Below are 15,516 nucleotides of genomic sequence, written 5' to 3' on the forward strand. Positions count from 1 at the left end.
AAAGCCTTCCAAGTTGGAAAGGAAGAACTAAGACTATATCTGTAGAAGGCACAATTTTTTATATAGGAAAGCCCAAGGAATCCACACACACAACAAAACCTATTAGAGCTAATAAATTTAGTTCAGCAGGTTTGCAGGATACAAGTCAACGTAAAAATCAATTATATTTCTATCCGCTATATCAATAAAAAACTAAAAATGGGCAGGGCATGGTAGCTCATGTCTGTAATCTCAGCACTGTGGAAGGCTGAGGAAGGAGGACTGCTTGAGCTCAGGAGTTTAAGACCAGCCTGGGCAACACAGTGATACGTCATCTCTAGTAAACACAACAAAACTGAAAATGAAATTAAGAAAACTATTTCATTTACAATAACATCAAAAAATTTAAATTGGCCGAGCATGGTGGCTGACACCTGTAATCCCCGCACGTTGGGAGGCTGAGGTGGGTGGATCACGACGTCAGGAGTTCAAGACCAGTCCAGCCAAGATGGTGAAACCCCATCTCTACTAAAAATGCAAAAAAATTTAGCTGGGTGTAGTGGCAGATGCCTGTAATTCCAGCTACTAAGGAGGCTGAGGCAGAGAACTGCTTGAACCGGGGAAGTGAAGGCTGCAGTGAGCCGAGATCGTGCAGTTGAGCGAGAGATCAAGACTCTGTTTCTAAATAAATAAATAAATAAGTAGAAAATACACTTAACAAGAGAAGTACAAGACTTGTACACTAAATGTTACAAAATGTCATTGATTGGAAGACTTGATATTTTTAAGATAGCAACATTTCCCAAACTTATCTACATATTCAATGTAATATCTATTAAAATCCCAGCTGTCTTTTTGTGGAATTTGACAGGGTAATCCTAAAATTCATATAGAAATGAAAAAGATCAACAGCCAAAACAATCTTGAAAAGGAACAACGGTGCACAGGGGGCAGGGTGTGCCTTCCCTCCCAGGCCAAGGCGCTACGAAGCGGGGACCCACGCCTGCAGTCAAGTGTAGCTCCCTGGACACCTGGCTTAGCTAAGCATTCTTCCAGGGCCGAGGAAGTGGGGCCACTCTGCCATTCTGAGAACCTGGAAGGAGCCCTCGGTCTCCGGGATGGTCGGGGGAGCGGGCGCTTTGGGTGCACATATTCAGTTCAGCCTGAGCCTGCATTTCCTGAGCCGGGATCTGGAGTGAGATGGCTGCAAGCGGCCGTGCGCCCAAGCCCCATGTCCTCGTCTGCCTTGGGGTGCTCCTGGCCAGCTAGGCTGCCACAGGTTGAACTCGCCTTACTAAACCTGTAACCGGTGGACTAACCTACACACCTTTGCAAACCTTCCTGTGCCGACCAGCACTTTCAAAGTGGGGTCTTCCACCTTTACTCTTGGAAAAGCTTTTTTGAAATACTTGGCTGACTTACAAAAGATTTCCCCTCACACTTGACATGATTGACAAAAGGTCTGAAATGCTTCATCTATAGTCCACTTTGTTATAAAAAAAGAACTGGGAGATGCTTACAAAAACATGTAGAATGTAAATACATATTTGAATTTAAAAAAAGAAAAGGAAAAACAAAGACATAACTCGTGCTTTCTGCAAAAACCACTGTGTGGTATGGGCACTAGGACAGACACACAGGTAAACAGAACATTAACCCTTATATTTATGGTCAACTGATTTTCAATAGGGTGCCAAGACCTGGGGGCCCAGTTGGAGAGAGAACAGTGTTTTCAACAAATAGTACTGGAACAACTGATTTCCACATACAAAAGTATGAAATCGGACACAAAAAGCAACACAAAGCATATCAAAGGCCTAAACAGAAAAGTCAAAATGATAAAACTCTTTTTTTTTTTTTGAGACGGAGTCCTGCTCTGTCACCTAGGCTGGAGTGCAGTAGCGAGATCTCAGCTCACCGCAACCTCCGCCTCCTGGGTTCAAGTGATTCTCCTGCCTCAGCCTCCTAAGTAGCTGGGACTACAGGTGTGTGCCACCATGCCCAGCTAATTTTTTATGTTTTTAGTAGAGGTGGGGTTTCACCTTGTTGGCCCGGATGGTCTTGATCTCCTGACCTTGTGATCCACTCACCTCGGCCTCCCAAAGTGCTAGGATTACAGGCATGAGCCACCATGCTTGGCTGATAAAACTCTTAGAAAAAAAATGCATATATTTTGACTCTGGATTAGACAATGTTTTTTGTTTGTTTTTTTTTTTTTTGAGATGGAGTCTCACTCTGTTGCCCAGGCTAGAGTGCAGTGGTGATCATCTCAGCTCACTGCAACCTCCACCCATTCTCCTGCCTCAGTCTCCTGAGTAGCTGGGACTACAGGTGCACACTACCATGCCCAGCTAATTTTTGTACTTTAATAGAGACAAGATTTCACCATGCTGGCCAGGCTGGTCTCGAACTCCTGACCTCATGATCCAGCCACCTCAGCCTCCCAAAGTGCTAGGATTACAGGCATGAGCCACTGTGCCTGACAACTAGACCATGTTTTTATAGATATGATACCAAAAATACAACCAAGGAAAAAAAGAAATAGATAACCTAGATTCCATCAAAATCAAAACTTTAGTGCTTTAAAGGACACATCAAGAAAGCAAAAACGCACAAAATGAGAGTAAATATTTGAAACTATAAATCCTAAAGGGACCTTATCCAGAATATATAAAGAACTTTCACTCAATAATAAGGGCCAGGTGTGGTGACTCATAACTGTAATCCTAGCACTTTGGGAGGCCAAGGAGGGAGGACTGCTTGAGTCCAGGGGTTTAAAACCCCATCTCTACAAAAAAAAAAAAAAAAAAAATTTTAAAAATTAGCCAGGCATGGTGGCTCACATCTGTAGTCCCTGCTACTTTGGAGGCTGAAGTGGGAGGACTGCCTAAGTCCGGGAGTTTGAGGCTGCAGTGAACTATGATCCCACCACTGCACTCCAGCCTGGGTGACAGAGGGAGACCTTACCTCTAAAATGTAAACAAACAAACAAATAAACAACCCAATTAAAAAACGGGCAAGGGATTTGAAAAGACATTTCTCCAAAGAATATATACAGACAAGTGAATCTTACAATACAATGTTAAATAAATGAAGCCAGATGCAAAACAATATACCCCATATGATTCCATTTATATGAAGTTGTAGAACAGGCAAAAGTAATCTATGTTAAATCAAATGGTTTCCTTTATAAAGGTGAGTGAAGGTGGTGACTGAGATGGCCATGGGATTGATCCTCTAAGGTGCTGGTAATGTTTTTCTCTGTTTTTTTTTTGAGATGAAGTCTTGCTCTGTTGCCTGGGCTGGAGTGCAATGGTGAGATGTCAGCTCATTGAAACCTCTGCCTCCCAGATTCATACAATTCTCCTGCCTCAGCCTCCTGAGTAGCTGGGATTACAGGTGCCCACTGCCACATCTGGCTAATTGTTTTTTTTTTTTGAATTTTTAGTAGAGATGGGGTTTCAGTATGTTGGCCAGGGCTGGTCTTGAATTCCTAACCTTGTGATCTGCCTGCCTTGGACTCCCAAAGTGCTAGGATTACGGGCGTGAGCCACCACACCCCGCCAATGTTTTATTTCTTGACCTGCATGATGTTTACAAGCTGTGTTCATTTTGTGATAACTCATTAGGCTTTACATTATGATTTGCATACTTTTCTGAGGGTTAGTTATGCTTCCAATAAGAAGTTTATTGTTCCTGCAATATGAGGGACAATGGAAAAATGTCTACATTACCTTACCCTGTTCCTATCTTTTACATGGATAAGCACCAGTATCAGGTATTTAGTCTAGTGGTTCAATAATTCCAAGTAATAGTACTATATGATAAACACAGCTTAAGAAGAATGAACTTAAAACCTATGAATACAGTTTCTATGAATGAAGATAAATTCCAAAGAGAAAAGGAAGACTTTCCAGAATTGATTCATTTGATTCTGTCGATATAGAAAACAACATCAACCTGGCCAATTCTTTTCGGAAGTCATTTCTTTCATGAAAGCAGCTGACATTTAAAGAACAGCTAATGATGATCTCCCTTTCCCGTTTGACACATGTTCAATAGTTATGAAGTAAATAATACTAATTACTAAGATACGTTTTAGTAATTATTATATTAATAAAGTATGAATACTGTTAACAGTTTAGAGTTTCTGTTTAATTAGAACCAAAAACTTTCTTTGTTTAAAGCCATCTGTTTAGCCAAGCAATCAACTTGAGTTGTCAACAATAAACTCTGATACCTCAGCGTTGGAACTTGCCAAATTTTTCTACTTTATCTAGTCAGATTCTTTCCTTAGTAGGCTTGCTTTGTGTCTTATATTTCTGTCTGGGTATTAATAAGTGCCATTATAATACTTAGACTTGCTATATAGAACCTGCTGATTTTAACTATAACCTTAGCTGATAAATTTTTCATTTTCATTTTTAAAATCAAACAGGAATATCAACCATAAGATCTGCAACAAAATTTTTATTATTACACCTTTTTCTTGGAATAAAATCAGCATCCAAAATGTAAAGTATGACTTCAAGTGGAGGACTGTAATCAACAAGGAGACTCAGATTTGGACACTTCAGGTGAGTCACAATATGGAACATGGCATCCATTGCCCCATTCATCTTTTGGTTATTTTTGGCTGGGTGTGGTCGCTCACGCCTGTAATCCCAGCACTTTGGGAGGTCAAGACTGGTGGATCACCTGTGTTTAGGAGTTCAAGACCTGCCTGGCCAATGTGGCAAAACCCTGTCTCTACTAAAAGTACAAAAATTAGGTGGGCATGGTGATGCGTGTCTGTAATCCCAGCTACTTGGGAGGCTGAGGCAGGAGAATCACCTGAACTTAGGAGGTGGAGGTTGTAGTGGGCCGAGATTGCGCCAATGCACTCCAGTCTGGGTGACAAAGCAAGACTCAGTCTTATTATTTTTTTTTTTTTGGAGCAGAGTCTCGCTCTGTCACCCAGGCTGGAGTACAGTGGTGTGATCACTGCTTACTGAAACCTCCGCCTCCCAAGGTCAAGCAATTCTCATGTCTTAGTAGTTAGGATTACAGGCACGTACCACCATGCTCAGCTAGGTTTTCTGTTTTTAGTAGAGATAGGGTTTCACCATGTTGGCCTCAAGTGATCTGCCTGCCTCGTCCTCCCAAAGTGTTGGGATTACAGGTGTGAAGCCACTGTACCCAGTCCCCATTCAAAGTGTTTATTCATTAAAGATAATGACTAATAATATAAATCAATTAATACCATCTAAAATGTACTAAGTACTTATTATGGGCCAGACACTATGCTAGACACTTTATCTACATTATCTCATCTTCACAATGTTATGCTATAAATACACTCTTATCCCCATTCTAAGATCACACAGTAAACTAGGATTCAAACCTAGATCCAGCTGAATTCTGAGCTCCTGCTCTTACCTGCCTTGTAGAGACTAATTATTAGGAACACTTCTAATATAGCAGTGTCCAACAGGGTTTTCTGCAATGATGGAAATGTCCTTTATCTGTGCCATCTAATATGACAGCCACTACACACATGGCTATTGAGCACTTGAAATGTGTTTAATGCAACCAACACTGAAGTTTTATTTATTTATTTATTTATTTTGAGGCAGGGTCTCGCTCTGTTGCCCAGGATGGGGTGCAGTTACGCAATCCTCGCTCACTGCAACCGCCACCTCCAGAGCTCAAGTGATCCTCCCACTTCGGTCTCCTGAGTAGCTGGGCCTATAGACACACATCACCAAACTCAGGTGATTTGCAAATTTTTGTTTTTTAGAGACAAGGACTGCCTATATTGCCCAGGCTGGTTTTGAACTTCTGGGCTCAAGCAATCCTCTTACCTTGATCTCCCGAAGTGCTGGGATTACAGGTGTGAGCCACCAAGCCTAGCCTGAAGTTTTAATTTTAATTAATTTAAATTTAAATAAGCAGGCCGGGCTCGGTGGCTCACGCCTGTAATCCCAGCACGTTGGAAGACCGAGGCGGGAGGATCACCTGAGGTCAGGAGTTCGAGACCAGACTGACAAACATGAAACCCCATCTTAAAAAAAAAAATTTAAATAACCATATGTCGTTAGTCATTAATATATTGAACAGTGCAAAAATGTGCTGCTTTAGCTTATGATTTAAGAGGAAGAGGTAAAAGATGTTTCTTGTTTAGTTAGGAGCCAAAACATATTCTAGTTTTTACGCTGAGAAAGTTTAATGAATTATTTAGAGTTGAAGTTATATTTAAAAGAGCTGACACAGGTATCTAAATCATTCATCCTATGGAAAGTATAGCTCACAAGAATTTATAGTACTCCATTGCCACAATATACCCTAAAAGAGTTGCTTATTCTGGAAGCAAGTGATTTTGTAGTTTCTTTATTTTAGGCCCAGATTTCTACTCATCCTCTTTTTTTTTTTTTTTTTTTGAGACGGAGTTTTGCTCTTGTTACCCAGGCTGGAGTGCAATGGCGCAATCTCGGCTCACCGCAACCTCCGCCTCCTGGGTTCAGGCAATTCTCCTGCCTCAGCCTCCTGAGTAGCTGGGATTACAGGCACGTGCCACCATGCCCAGCTAATTTTTTGTAGTTTTAGTAGATACGGGGTTTCACCATGTTGACCAGGATGGTCTCGATCTCTTGACCTCGTGATCCACCCACCTCGGCCTCCCAAAGTGCTGGGATTACAGGCTTGAGCCACCGCGCCCAGCCCCTACTCATCCTCTTAAGCTGGTGAAAAATTCTTTCCAGGAAAGTTTTCACCGAAGTTGTTTTTATTGGCAGTAGTTCAGGTCTCAGAATACAGAAAGTTAAACCAGCCCCCTAGATTTATTGTTGTTATTCTTAGTGCTGAGATGAAAGCATAACACTTCTAAGTTCTCAACTGTGCTTAGCTTTAAAACCCATCTTAACCTTCTATAATAGGAAAAGAGAGCGTATTTCTTCTATCCATAGTATGACCAAGGGTCTAATGCATATAACAATTAAATAATACCACATGTTGCAGTGTAAATTAGCCTGTTTCTTTATCATCCTTTCAGTAGCTGCAGCTACTTTTAAAAAATTATTATTTTAATAAACTTTCTAGGAAAGCTACACACTCATTATCACCACAACCATCTTTTTGTTCCTAGTGGCTTTTGAGTCATAAAACAGAATTCTCCCAGCTTATTTTAAAGCCACTAGAAGAAACAGTGTTCAGAGGCAGTCCCATCAGAGCTTTGACTGCAGCTTAAATACATCATAAATCCTTTTCATTAAACATTTTATAATCATCCTGGGTAATTCACAAACAATACATTTACAATAGTCAAAATATTCTTGTGAGATAGTGTCTAAAAACAAAAATGTATTCCCTCCATATATAACAGGATGGAGGTACAGATCGGCCTATATTGAACATGAGAGAATGAGACCAGAAGAGAATCTACTCTTCTGATTCTCAGCCAATATCTTGATCACATATTCATTCAACACAGAGTTTTGAGGCATTGGGTATACAAGAACAAACAAAATTAGAGTTCCTACACTCACAGCATTTAGAGGTCTGCAGAGAAGGCAACTTAATATAGTAACATGTAATTCCTATGATGATACAGGAAATAAAATGTGCTATGGAAATCTATAAGGCTTAGAGGTAAGAGAAACATAAGATAAAGGAATCCAGTTTAAACGTAGCAAATCTGGAAGGTGGAGAGAAGAGGGGAGATGAAACTGGAGAAGGAGGTAAGCAGAGGCTGATTGGTTCATGAAGCATGCTAAACTTGTTAAGGAGTTTGGACTTTATTCTTAGTGCAATGCAAAGTCATCTTATAATTTTTTTCAACAGTAATCGTAAAATCCGATTTACATTTTTAGAAAGATTATACTAATTACATGTGGAAACTGGGTAACAGGTAACTGAACACTGTGACACCAGTTGAGAGATGAGTGGTGATAGCCTGGACTAGAATCTTGACTATGGGGATGGGGTACAGTGAAACCATAAGAGAAACATTTAGGCTTTGAGCTAAAAACAATTTAGGCTTGGGGGGAGGGTGTGGAGATGAGAGAGAAGATGTGTCATTTAGCCTGGTCCTGTATAATTTGACCAATTCTGGATATATCTGACCCAAACAAATATATTCGAAAAACTATATATACATATATATACATACAAACACACACACACACACACACACACACACACACATACATACATACATATACACTTCTGGTGCCTTAGAGAAGCCAGATTGGAATCAGAATACTAAGTGATCAGGATTTTTTGTTAATGGGAGTTAACCATAAGGAGAATTAAAACAAAAGAATGATGTGCATAGTATGAAGAGAGCTTATGGCAGGAACTCCATTTGAGTAGCAGGTGGGTCAAAAAAGTGGACCTAAAGAATGATCAAGATGTGACGGAAGAGGCATAAGAAAAAAAAGTGGGGTGGTTTTTAGTAACTATAGCATTTTAGTGTATTTCCAGAAGAATGGAGTGGTAAATACTGTTAAATGGCACAAAGAAGTGAAGCTACAAGAATTGAAAATGTCATCTGGAGGCTGAGGCAGACAGATCACGAGGTGAGACGTTTGAGACCAGCCTGACCAACATGGTGAAACCCCACCTCTACTAAAAATACAAAAATTAGCCAGGTGTGGTGGCGTGCGCCTGTAATCCCAGCTATTCAGGAGGCTGCGGTAGTAGAATCACTTGAATCTGGGAGGCAGAGATTGCAGTGAGCCGAGATTGAGCCATTGCACTCCAGCCTGGGCGACAGAGCGAAACTCTGTCCCCCACCCCCCACAAAAAACAAAAAGAAAATGTCAGCTGGATGCAGTGGCTCACACCTGTAATCCCAGCACTTTGGAAGGCCAAGGTAGGAGGATCTCCTGAGCTCGGGAGTTTGAGACCGGCCTGACAAACATGGTGAAACCCCTTGTCTACTAAAAATACAAAAAAATTAGCTGGGTATGGTGGCAGGTGCCTGTAATGCCAGCTGCTCAGGAGGCTGAGGCAGAAATCGCTTGAACCCGGGAAGCAGAGGTTGCAGTGAGCTGAGATGGTGCCACTGCACTCTAACCTGGGCAATAGAGTGACTCCATCTCAAAAAAAAAAAAAAAAAAAAATTGAAAATATCTGTTGATTTAGGAGTGTTTTTTAACTTTCTTTTCCTTAATGCCAGCTAAGGAGCCTTTTAGACTCCATCTTCCCACTAACCTGCCAATCAAATTCCTTACCCACAAAACTTTTTATTATTCTTTCTTTTCAAATGTAAATTAACCAGTTATAGTTGTATATATTTAGGGGTCCAAGATGTTATGATTTATAAATAAAATGTGGAATAATTAAATGAAGCTAATTAATATCACCATACAATTTTAATACCACAGAATATTATCTATTTATGTACTGTGTTTGTGCTTTATACATAAAAAGAGTGTAATTTTTTTTTCACCTTACAAGAAGCAGTTTTTGTCTGCTTTGAGAGTGCATGATTTAGCACACAGAGGACATTGGTGATCTTGGTAAAAGTAGTTTTGGTAGTAGTTCAGTGGAATGCTGGAAATAAGACATTGCAGTCGGCTGGGAAATAAATAGCAAGAAGTGTAAAAAAACAGAGCTATGTAGAGTAGATTCAAGAAGTTTAGCTGTGAAGAAAACAAAAAGACAGGAAAATAAACGTAGCAGTTCATAAAGTGAAGGAAGAATACATTCAAATGCTGAAAGAAAGGTGTGAATAGAGGGGAAAAAGCTGACATAGTAGAGAAAGAAAAACTTAAAGGAGACCCTGAGATGGCAGGAGAGGATGCTATTGGGACACTAGGTGAAAGGGTTTGCCTTCTCTAAGGAGAAGGAACTTCTACTCTTCAGACTGAAGGGAAGTCTTGTATATTTGACTGCAGGCAGATGATGCCTCTCCTTCTCTGTGTAACGGGAGAGAGGTCATTCATTTCCAAACGGAGAGAGTAGTCCTCTTCTCTGTAAATAACATGTGCTACTCATGCATTGACACAGTACTGAGCTACTTAAAAATATTTAGTCTGCAAAGAATTCCAATAGAGTATGTGTATATGTATTTATTTTATTTATTTTATTTTTTTTAAACAAGTAGGGTCTCATTTTGTTGCCCAGGCTGAAGTGCAGTGGGCCAATCATAGCTCACTATAACTTTGAACTCTTGGACTCAAGTGATCCTTCTCCCTCATTCTGCCTTTGCCTCCTGAGCAGCTAGGACTACAAGTACGCACCACCAAGCCTGGCTACTGTTTACATTTTTTGCAGAGATGGAGTCTCACTGTGTTGCCCAGGCTGATCTCCAACTCCTGGCCTCAAGTGATTCTCTTGCCTCAGCTACCCAAAGTGCTAGGATTACAGGTAATAAGCCTCCACACTCTGCCTGCCAATAGTATATTATGGTAAACGGTAAGAAATAAAAATCATAAGATTGAGTAAGAAAATCTAACCTTAGGCCACGCGTGGTAGCTCATGCCTGTAATCCCAACACTTTGGGAGGCCGAGGTGGGCAGATCACCTGAGGTCAGGAGTTCAAGACCAGTATGACCAACATGGAGAAACCCCGTTTCTATTAAAAACACAAAAATTAGCCAGACGTGGTGGCGCATACCTGTAATCCCAGCTACTAGGGAGGCTGAGGCAGGAGAATCACTTGAACCCAGGAGATGGAGGTTGTGCTGGGCTGAGATTGCACCACTGCACTCCAGTCTGGGCAACAAGAGCAAAACTCTGTCTCAAAAAAAAAAAAAAAAAAAAAAAAGAAAGAAAATCTAACCTTGTTGCAAAGAGAGCTTTCCTAAAGATACATATGGTTTTTTTGTTTTTTTCTTTTGGAGACAGAGTCTTGCTCTGTCACGCAGGTTGGAGTGCAAAGGTGCAGTCTCAGCTCACTGGAACTTCCACCTCCTGGGTTCAAGTGATTCTCCTGCCTCAGCCTCCCAAGTAGCTGGGACTACAGGTGCGTGCCACCACACCCGACTAATTTTTCTATTTTTAGTAGAGACTGGGTTTCACTATGTTGGCCAGACTGGCCTCAAACTCCTGACCTGTGATTTGCTCGCCTTGGCTTCCCCAAGTGTTGGGATTACAGGCGTGAGCCACTGCGCCTGGCCAACATACTTAAGTTTAAAATAATTCTTTAGATAATTCTTTTTTAACCTAATTCACTCCACTTTTCCTACAGTGTCAATTGAAAGTGCACCTCTTTCTTTTCCAAATTAATCCTTTCACTTGTAACTTGATCCCACTCCTTTCCTTCTCTTCTGGGAGACAAGACTTTTTCTTGAATCTTGAAATAGTTGCTTGCTTCCTGCCCCCCAAATATATATCTTGTGTTCTTTAAAACAAACCCCAAACTCCCCTGCCCCTTGCCACTCTCAATAATCTTGCTTCATGCCCCAAATGATGAAGGATTAGTCTACACTTGCAATCTTTCCTCAGTTACCATTAAAGTATCTCTCTCAAATGGCTCAATGACTTTCTAATTATAAAATCCAACGACGATTCTGATTGCAGCTTCCTCCTTTGACCATTTCAGCATTTTATGTCATTGATAACTTTCTCTTAAACCAAAGTACTTCCTACCCTTTTATATGAAACTTCATTTGTTTTGGTTCTCACCTCGAAAGTTTTTCGGGCTTAATTCTGACGCTTAAAATTTTTTTTAAAAGTCTTCCTACAATCTCCCTGTTAACCACTGTTTCAAATTCGATAAAACCCAAACTCCATAAAATTCCTCCTCGTGTCAGTGGCACAACACCTTCTTATCACATAAGGCTGTAAGCTTCAGGTTCAAACAAATCTACCAAATTCAAACAGCCACATCGACCGACACTCTTCCATACTCACTGCCACCTGCTCAGCTTAGAACCCCGTTACTTCTCTCCTGAAGAACTGCAACACCCTTTTCACTGCATTCCTCACCCCAGGCTCTTCCAGGCACCGCCCGCTAACAGGACGTCTGTCTACTCAGGTCCGTTTGGGGTTTTGTCCTCCAAAGCAGAAACTTGGGACTGAGATTCATGCCGTTTGTACTCTAGCCCCAATAAGCTTGACCTCTGAGGCTTGGGGGCCTGAGAACACTGGGCTGCAGGTGCACCGCTCCCTTCCGGCCTTGCTGGCAAGAAAGTCCGGAAGGCCGGGAGTCGAGGGGAAGCGAGGCCCTGGCCCACAACATCAGGGACGCTCCTAGAGCCCAGACCGGATTCGGGGGCCCCAGCTATTCAGCCTACTCCCGGGTTTTAGAGCTGTCCCCAGTCCACACATTTCCCGCCCCTCACACTCACCCCGACACCAGTGCCAGTCAGTGATTCGGCGCCGGGTCCTCTACAGACCGAAGCTGAGGAAGCGGAGAAGGCCGCGAGGACCCGCAGCTGTAGTGGCCAGGAGATCGCCTGATTAACTGCTTCAAAGACACCGCCTCTGTCTACGATATTAGAAAGATTAAATATGCAGGAAGACCTTAACTGAGAGGAAAGACGCCACTTGAGGCTTAGCATCTAAATCTTCTACATCGTCCAGGGTCTAGAAAAATAGTAGGTTTCTCATCATCTAGATTCAGGCGCTCATCTGCGGCCTAACTCAGTCTGGGGTCCCCTACAGTAGCGGAGGCGGGGTCAGAGTGGGCGGGGCAATCGCGGTCGGGGCGGAGGAATAGAGCCAATGGTTGTGGATGAAAGTGGCACAGAATGGGCGGAGTCTGGAGGGGCGGGATTTGGAGAAGAGAAGGCGGTGAGGCGAGGAGTGGGCGGGCCAAAGAGTGGATTGCAGAGGTGGGCGGTAGAGCCAAAGTGAGGTGGGAGTGCGAAGATGGCAGCTGCTGAAGGGGAGCCGAAGCCCAAAAAGCTGAAGGTAGAGGCACCGCAAGCGCTGAGGTGAGCGCTGCGCGACTTGGGGAGGGGGGTGACGGCGCCTGCAGCAAGCAACTAGGGCCCACGTGGGTTTTCGCGCCCCGGCGCTGGGTGGTGTCTCTCGCTGCCAGCTTGGGGCTAACACGCAGGACATGCCGCTCGGGGAGCTGCCCGCATGGCCGCCACCCCTTGCCTGACGGTCTCTCAATTTGGCCGTGTCGCTGCCTGTCTGGTGCAGCTCCGGCTCCTGTAGTCCTTGGCCAGTAGTGGCCGGCAGGGGGGCCGAGTCGGCTCCCCGCGCCACCTGCGAGCTAGCGCCGGCTAGGCTGTTGCGACACTGGAGGGCCGGACCGGAGCCTCGTCTGTACGCGGCTACCTTCTCCTCCCTGGGGGTTGACGGGGAGGAGGCCAGGCAACTGCTGTACTCTGGGGCGAAGATAGAATTCTTGGGGATTTTTCAGAAAGTGTCGCGGAAGGGCACGTTGACCTTCCTTTTTGTACACTATTCTGAAATCCCGCACGTTTGAGGACCCTCTACCAGGGACCCAGACCCCTCCGAGGCTTTGCAGGGGCACCATTTGGATGAATGGTTAGGAAAGGTTGATTTTTATTTTTTATTTGCACTTTTTGGTAGCAGAGACAGTGCTGCCCCTGACACCTGCCTCATATGTGATTGATGTTGCACCTTTTACTTATAAAGAGTCATTTGTTAAAATATCCCTTCCTAATAAGTATAAAGTGAAGCAGGCAGTCTTTGTTGATTTGGAAATGTTCGTTGAAAGGCAACGATTTTTTTCCATCTTAAAATAGACATATCAAACTGATTTAAAACTACTGGGACACTCCTGATTATACAGGACATATCCCATTTCTTCCAGTATCACTTTTCTTCACCCCGGAAAGAATGAATCATTCACAATTGAAAAGGACACTTAGGGGCCTGGTGGTGTGTTCATGCTCATTTGAATGGAGGGTGAACAAATCCCTGCCAGTGCATTTAATGTATTCCCACTACACTCAAAGGCTTATTGTGCCTACCTTATACCAAGAACATAAACTTTAAAGTAAAAACCCTCAGGATATTCTATTTTTATTTTAAATATTCAAACTATATGCAGAATGAAGAGCAAGGGCTTTTGAATGAGACCTACTGAGTTCAAATCATGTGCTTTCCCTATTCTGCCCTAGAGTATTTCCTTACAAGGCACTTCCTTGACCAAAGTGGAAGACAGATGCAACTTTTCCCTACCATCCTACTAAACATATAACCCTTAGATTTCCTTAGATTTTTCCTTCATAAAAATAATTACAGCCGGGCGCGGTGGCTCAAGCCTGTAATCCCAGCACTTTGGGAGGCCGAGGTGGGTGGATCACGAGGTCAAGAGATCGAGACCATCCTGGTCAACATGGTGAAACCCCGTCTCTACTAAAATTACAAAAAATCAGCTGGGCATGGTGGCGTGTGCCTGTAATCCCAGCTACTCAGGAGGCTGAGGCAGGAGAATTGCCTGAACCCAGGAGGCGGAGGTTGCGGTGAGCCGAGATCGCGCCATTGCACTCCAGCCTGGGAAAAAAAAGCAAAACTCCATCTCAAAAAAAAAAAAAAAAAAAAAAAATTACATATAATGCTGGTTCATTTTCACTGTGTTTTCCTATTTATTATCTTGTTGGACAGTTCTGTAATCAAAGGATGGCAAGAATTATGCCTATTTTACAACTGAAGATACTGAAGCCCAAATGAAACAATTAGTAAAGGAAAAGAAATAAGAGCTAGCTGAGCATGCTTTCTTATACCTGCAGTTTTGGCGCTCTGTGAGGCTGGGGTGGGAGAATCACTTGAGGCCAGGAGTTTGATACCAGCCTGTACAATACAACATAGCTAGACCCCCGTCTATAAAACAAAAAATTAACGGGTGTAGTGGCACACTCGCAATCAGGAAGCTCCTACTCAGGAAGCTGGGTCAGGAGGATCAAGGCTGCTGTGACCTTACCTCAAAAAAAAAAAAAAAAAAAAAAATGCAGGCCGGGTGTGGTGGCTCATGCCTGTAATCCCAGCACTTTGGGAGGCTGAGGAAGGTGGATCACATGGTCAGGACATTGAGACCATCCTGGCTAATACGATGAAATTCTGTCTCTACTAAAAATAAAAAAAGTTAGCCCAGCGTGGTGGCACGTGCCTGTAGTTCCAGCTACTTAGGAGGCTAAGGCGGGAGAGTCTCTTGAACCTGGAAGGCGGAGATTGCAGTGAGCCAAGATGGTGCCAGCCTGGGTGGCAAATCGAGACTCTGTCTCAAAAAAAAAAAAAAAAAAAGCAACTTGTAGCATTCCCTAGGCAACCAAAATTAACTTTATACAATACGAACTTAGTGCCACCTGTAGATATGAAATTAAAAGATTAGATATGTGAATACTGGGACAAATCTCTAATTTTGTGGGGAGACATTTTGGGATTGACTGCTATTACTTTCATTATATTAGTTTGGCTTTCAGACTCGAAGTATGATAGATAATGCATTGAGTATTTACACTGAGTTAATTTATAATGACTTGCTTGATGGTTAAGGGATAGCTACTAGTTTTGGTTAAGGAGAATGGGTTATAAAGACTAAGCATAATTTAATGTGCAGAATCAGTGGGAACAAATAAGATATATTTGTAGATGTCAGGGAAAATATTTAGGAGATTTAGGGCTTTGTGA

The 15,516-nt window shown here is 42.6% G+C and overlaps 2 protein-coding genes across 8 annotated transcripts in view; one reads left to right on the forward strand and one right to left on the reverse strand.

Moving 5' to 3' along the window:
* The window catches only part of AP3M1 (adaptor related protein complex 3 subunit mu 1), a 29,336-nt gene extending 16,735 nt beyond the window's left edge, over nt 1-12,601 (reverse strand). For 2 of the 4 annotated variants that reach the window (XR_004262147.1, XM_032256138.1), the window contains exon 1: nt 12,255-12,560. Coding sequence is in view for 2 of the 4 variants with exons in the window: in XM_032256138.1 (XP_032112029.1) it covers nt 12,255-12,467 (213 nt within the window). In the remaining 2 variants the exon portion in view is untranslated. Of the gene's footprint in view, nt 1-11,892; nt 12,206-12,254 lie in introns of those variants that run through there. The other 2 variants (XM_032256139.1, XM_032256141.1) reach the window with 2 other exon arrangements.
* Nucleotides 12,602-12,689: 88 nt separating this feature from the next.
* Nucleotides 12,690-15,516, forward strand: part of ADK (adenosine kinase) — a 566,800-nt gene continuing 563,973 nt past the window's right edge. For all 4 annotated transcript variants that reach the window (XM_032256142.1, XM_032256144.1, XM_032256146.1 and 1 more), the window contains exon 1: nt 12,690-12,842. In XM_032256142.1, coding sequence (XP_032112033.1) covers nt 12,778-12,842 — 65 coding nt within the window. In that variant the 5' untranslated portion in view covers nt 12,690-12,777. The remainder of the gene's footprint in view (nt 12,843-15,516) is intronic.

Source organism: Sapajus apella, unplaced genomic scaffold, assembly GCF_009761245.1.
Source record: "Sapajus apella isolate SASKATOON/1434 unplaced genomic scaffold, GSC_monkey_1.0 scaffold94, whole genome shotgun sequence".
Taxonomy (NCBI): Eukaryota; Metazoa; Chordata; class Mammalia; order Primates; family Cebidae; genus Sapajus; species Sapajus apella.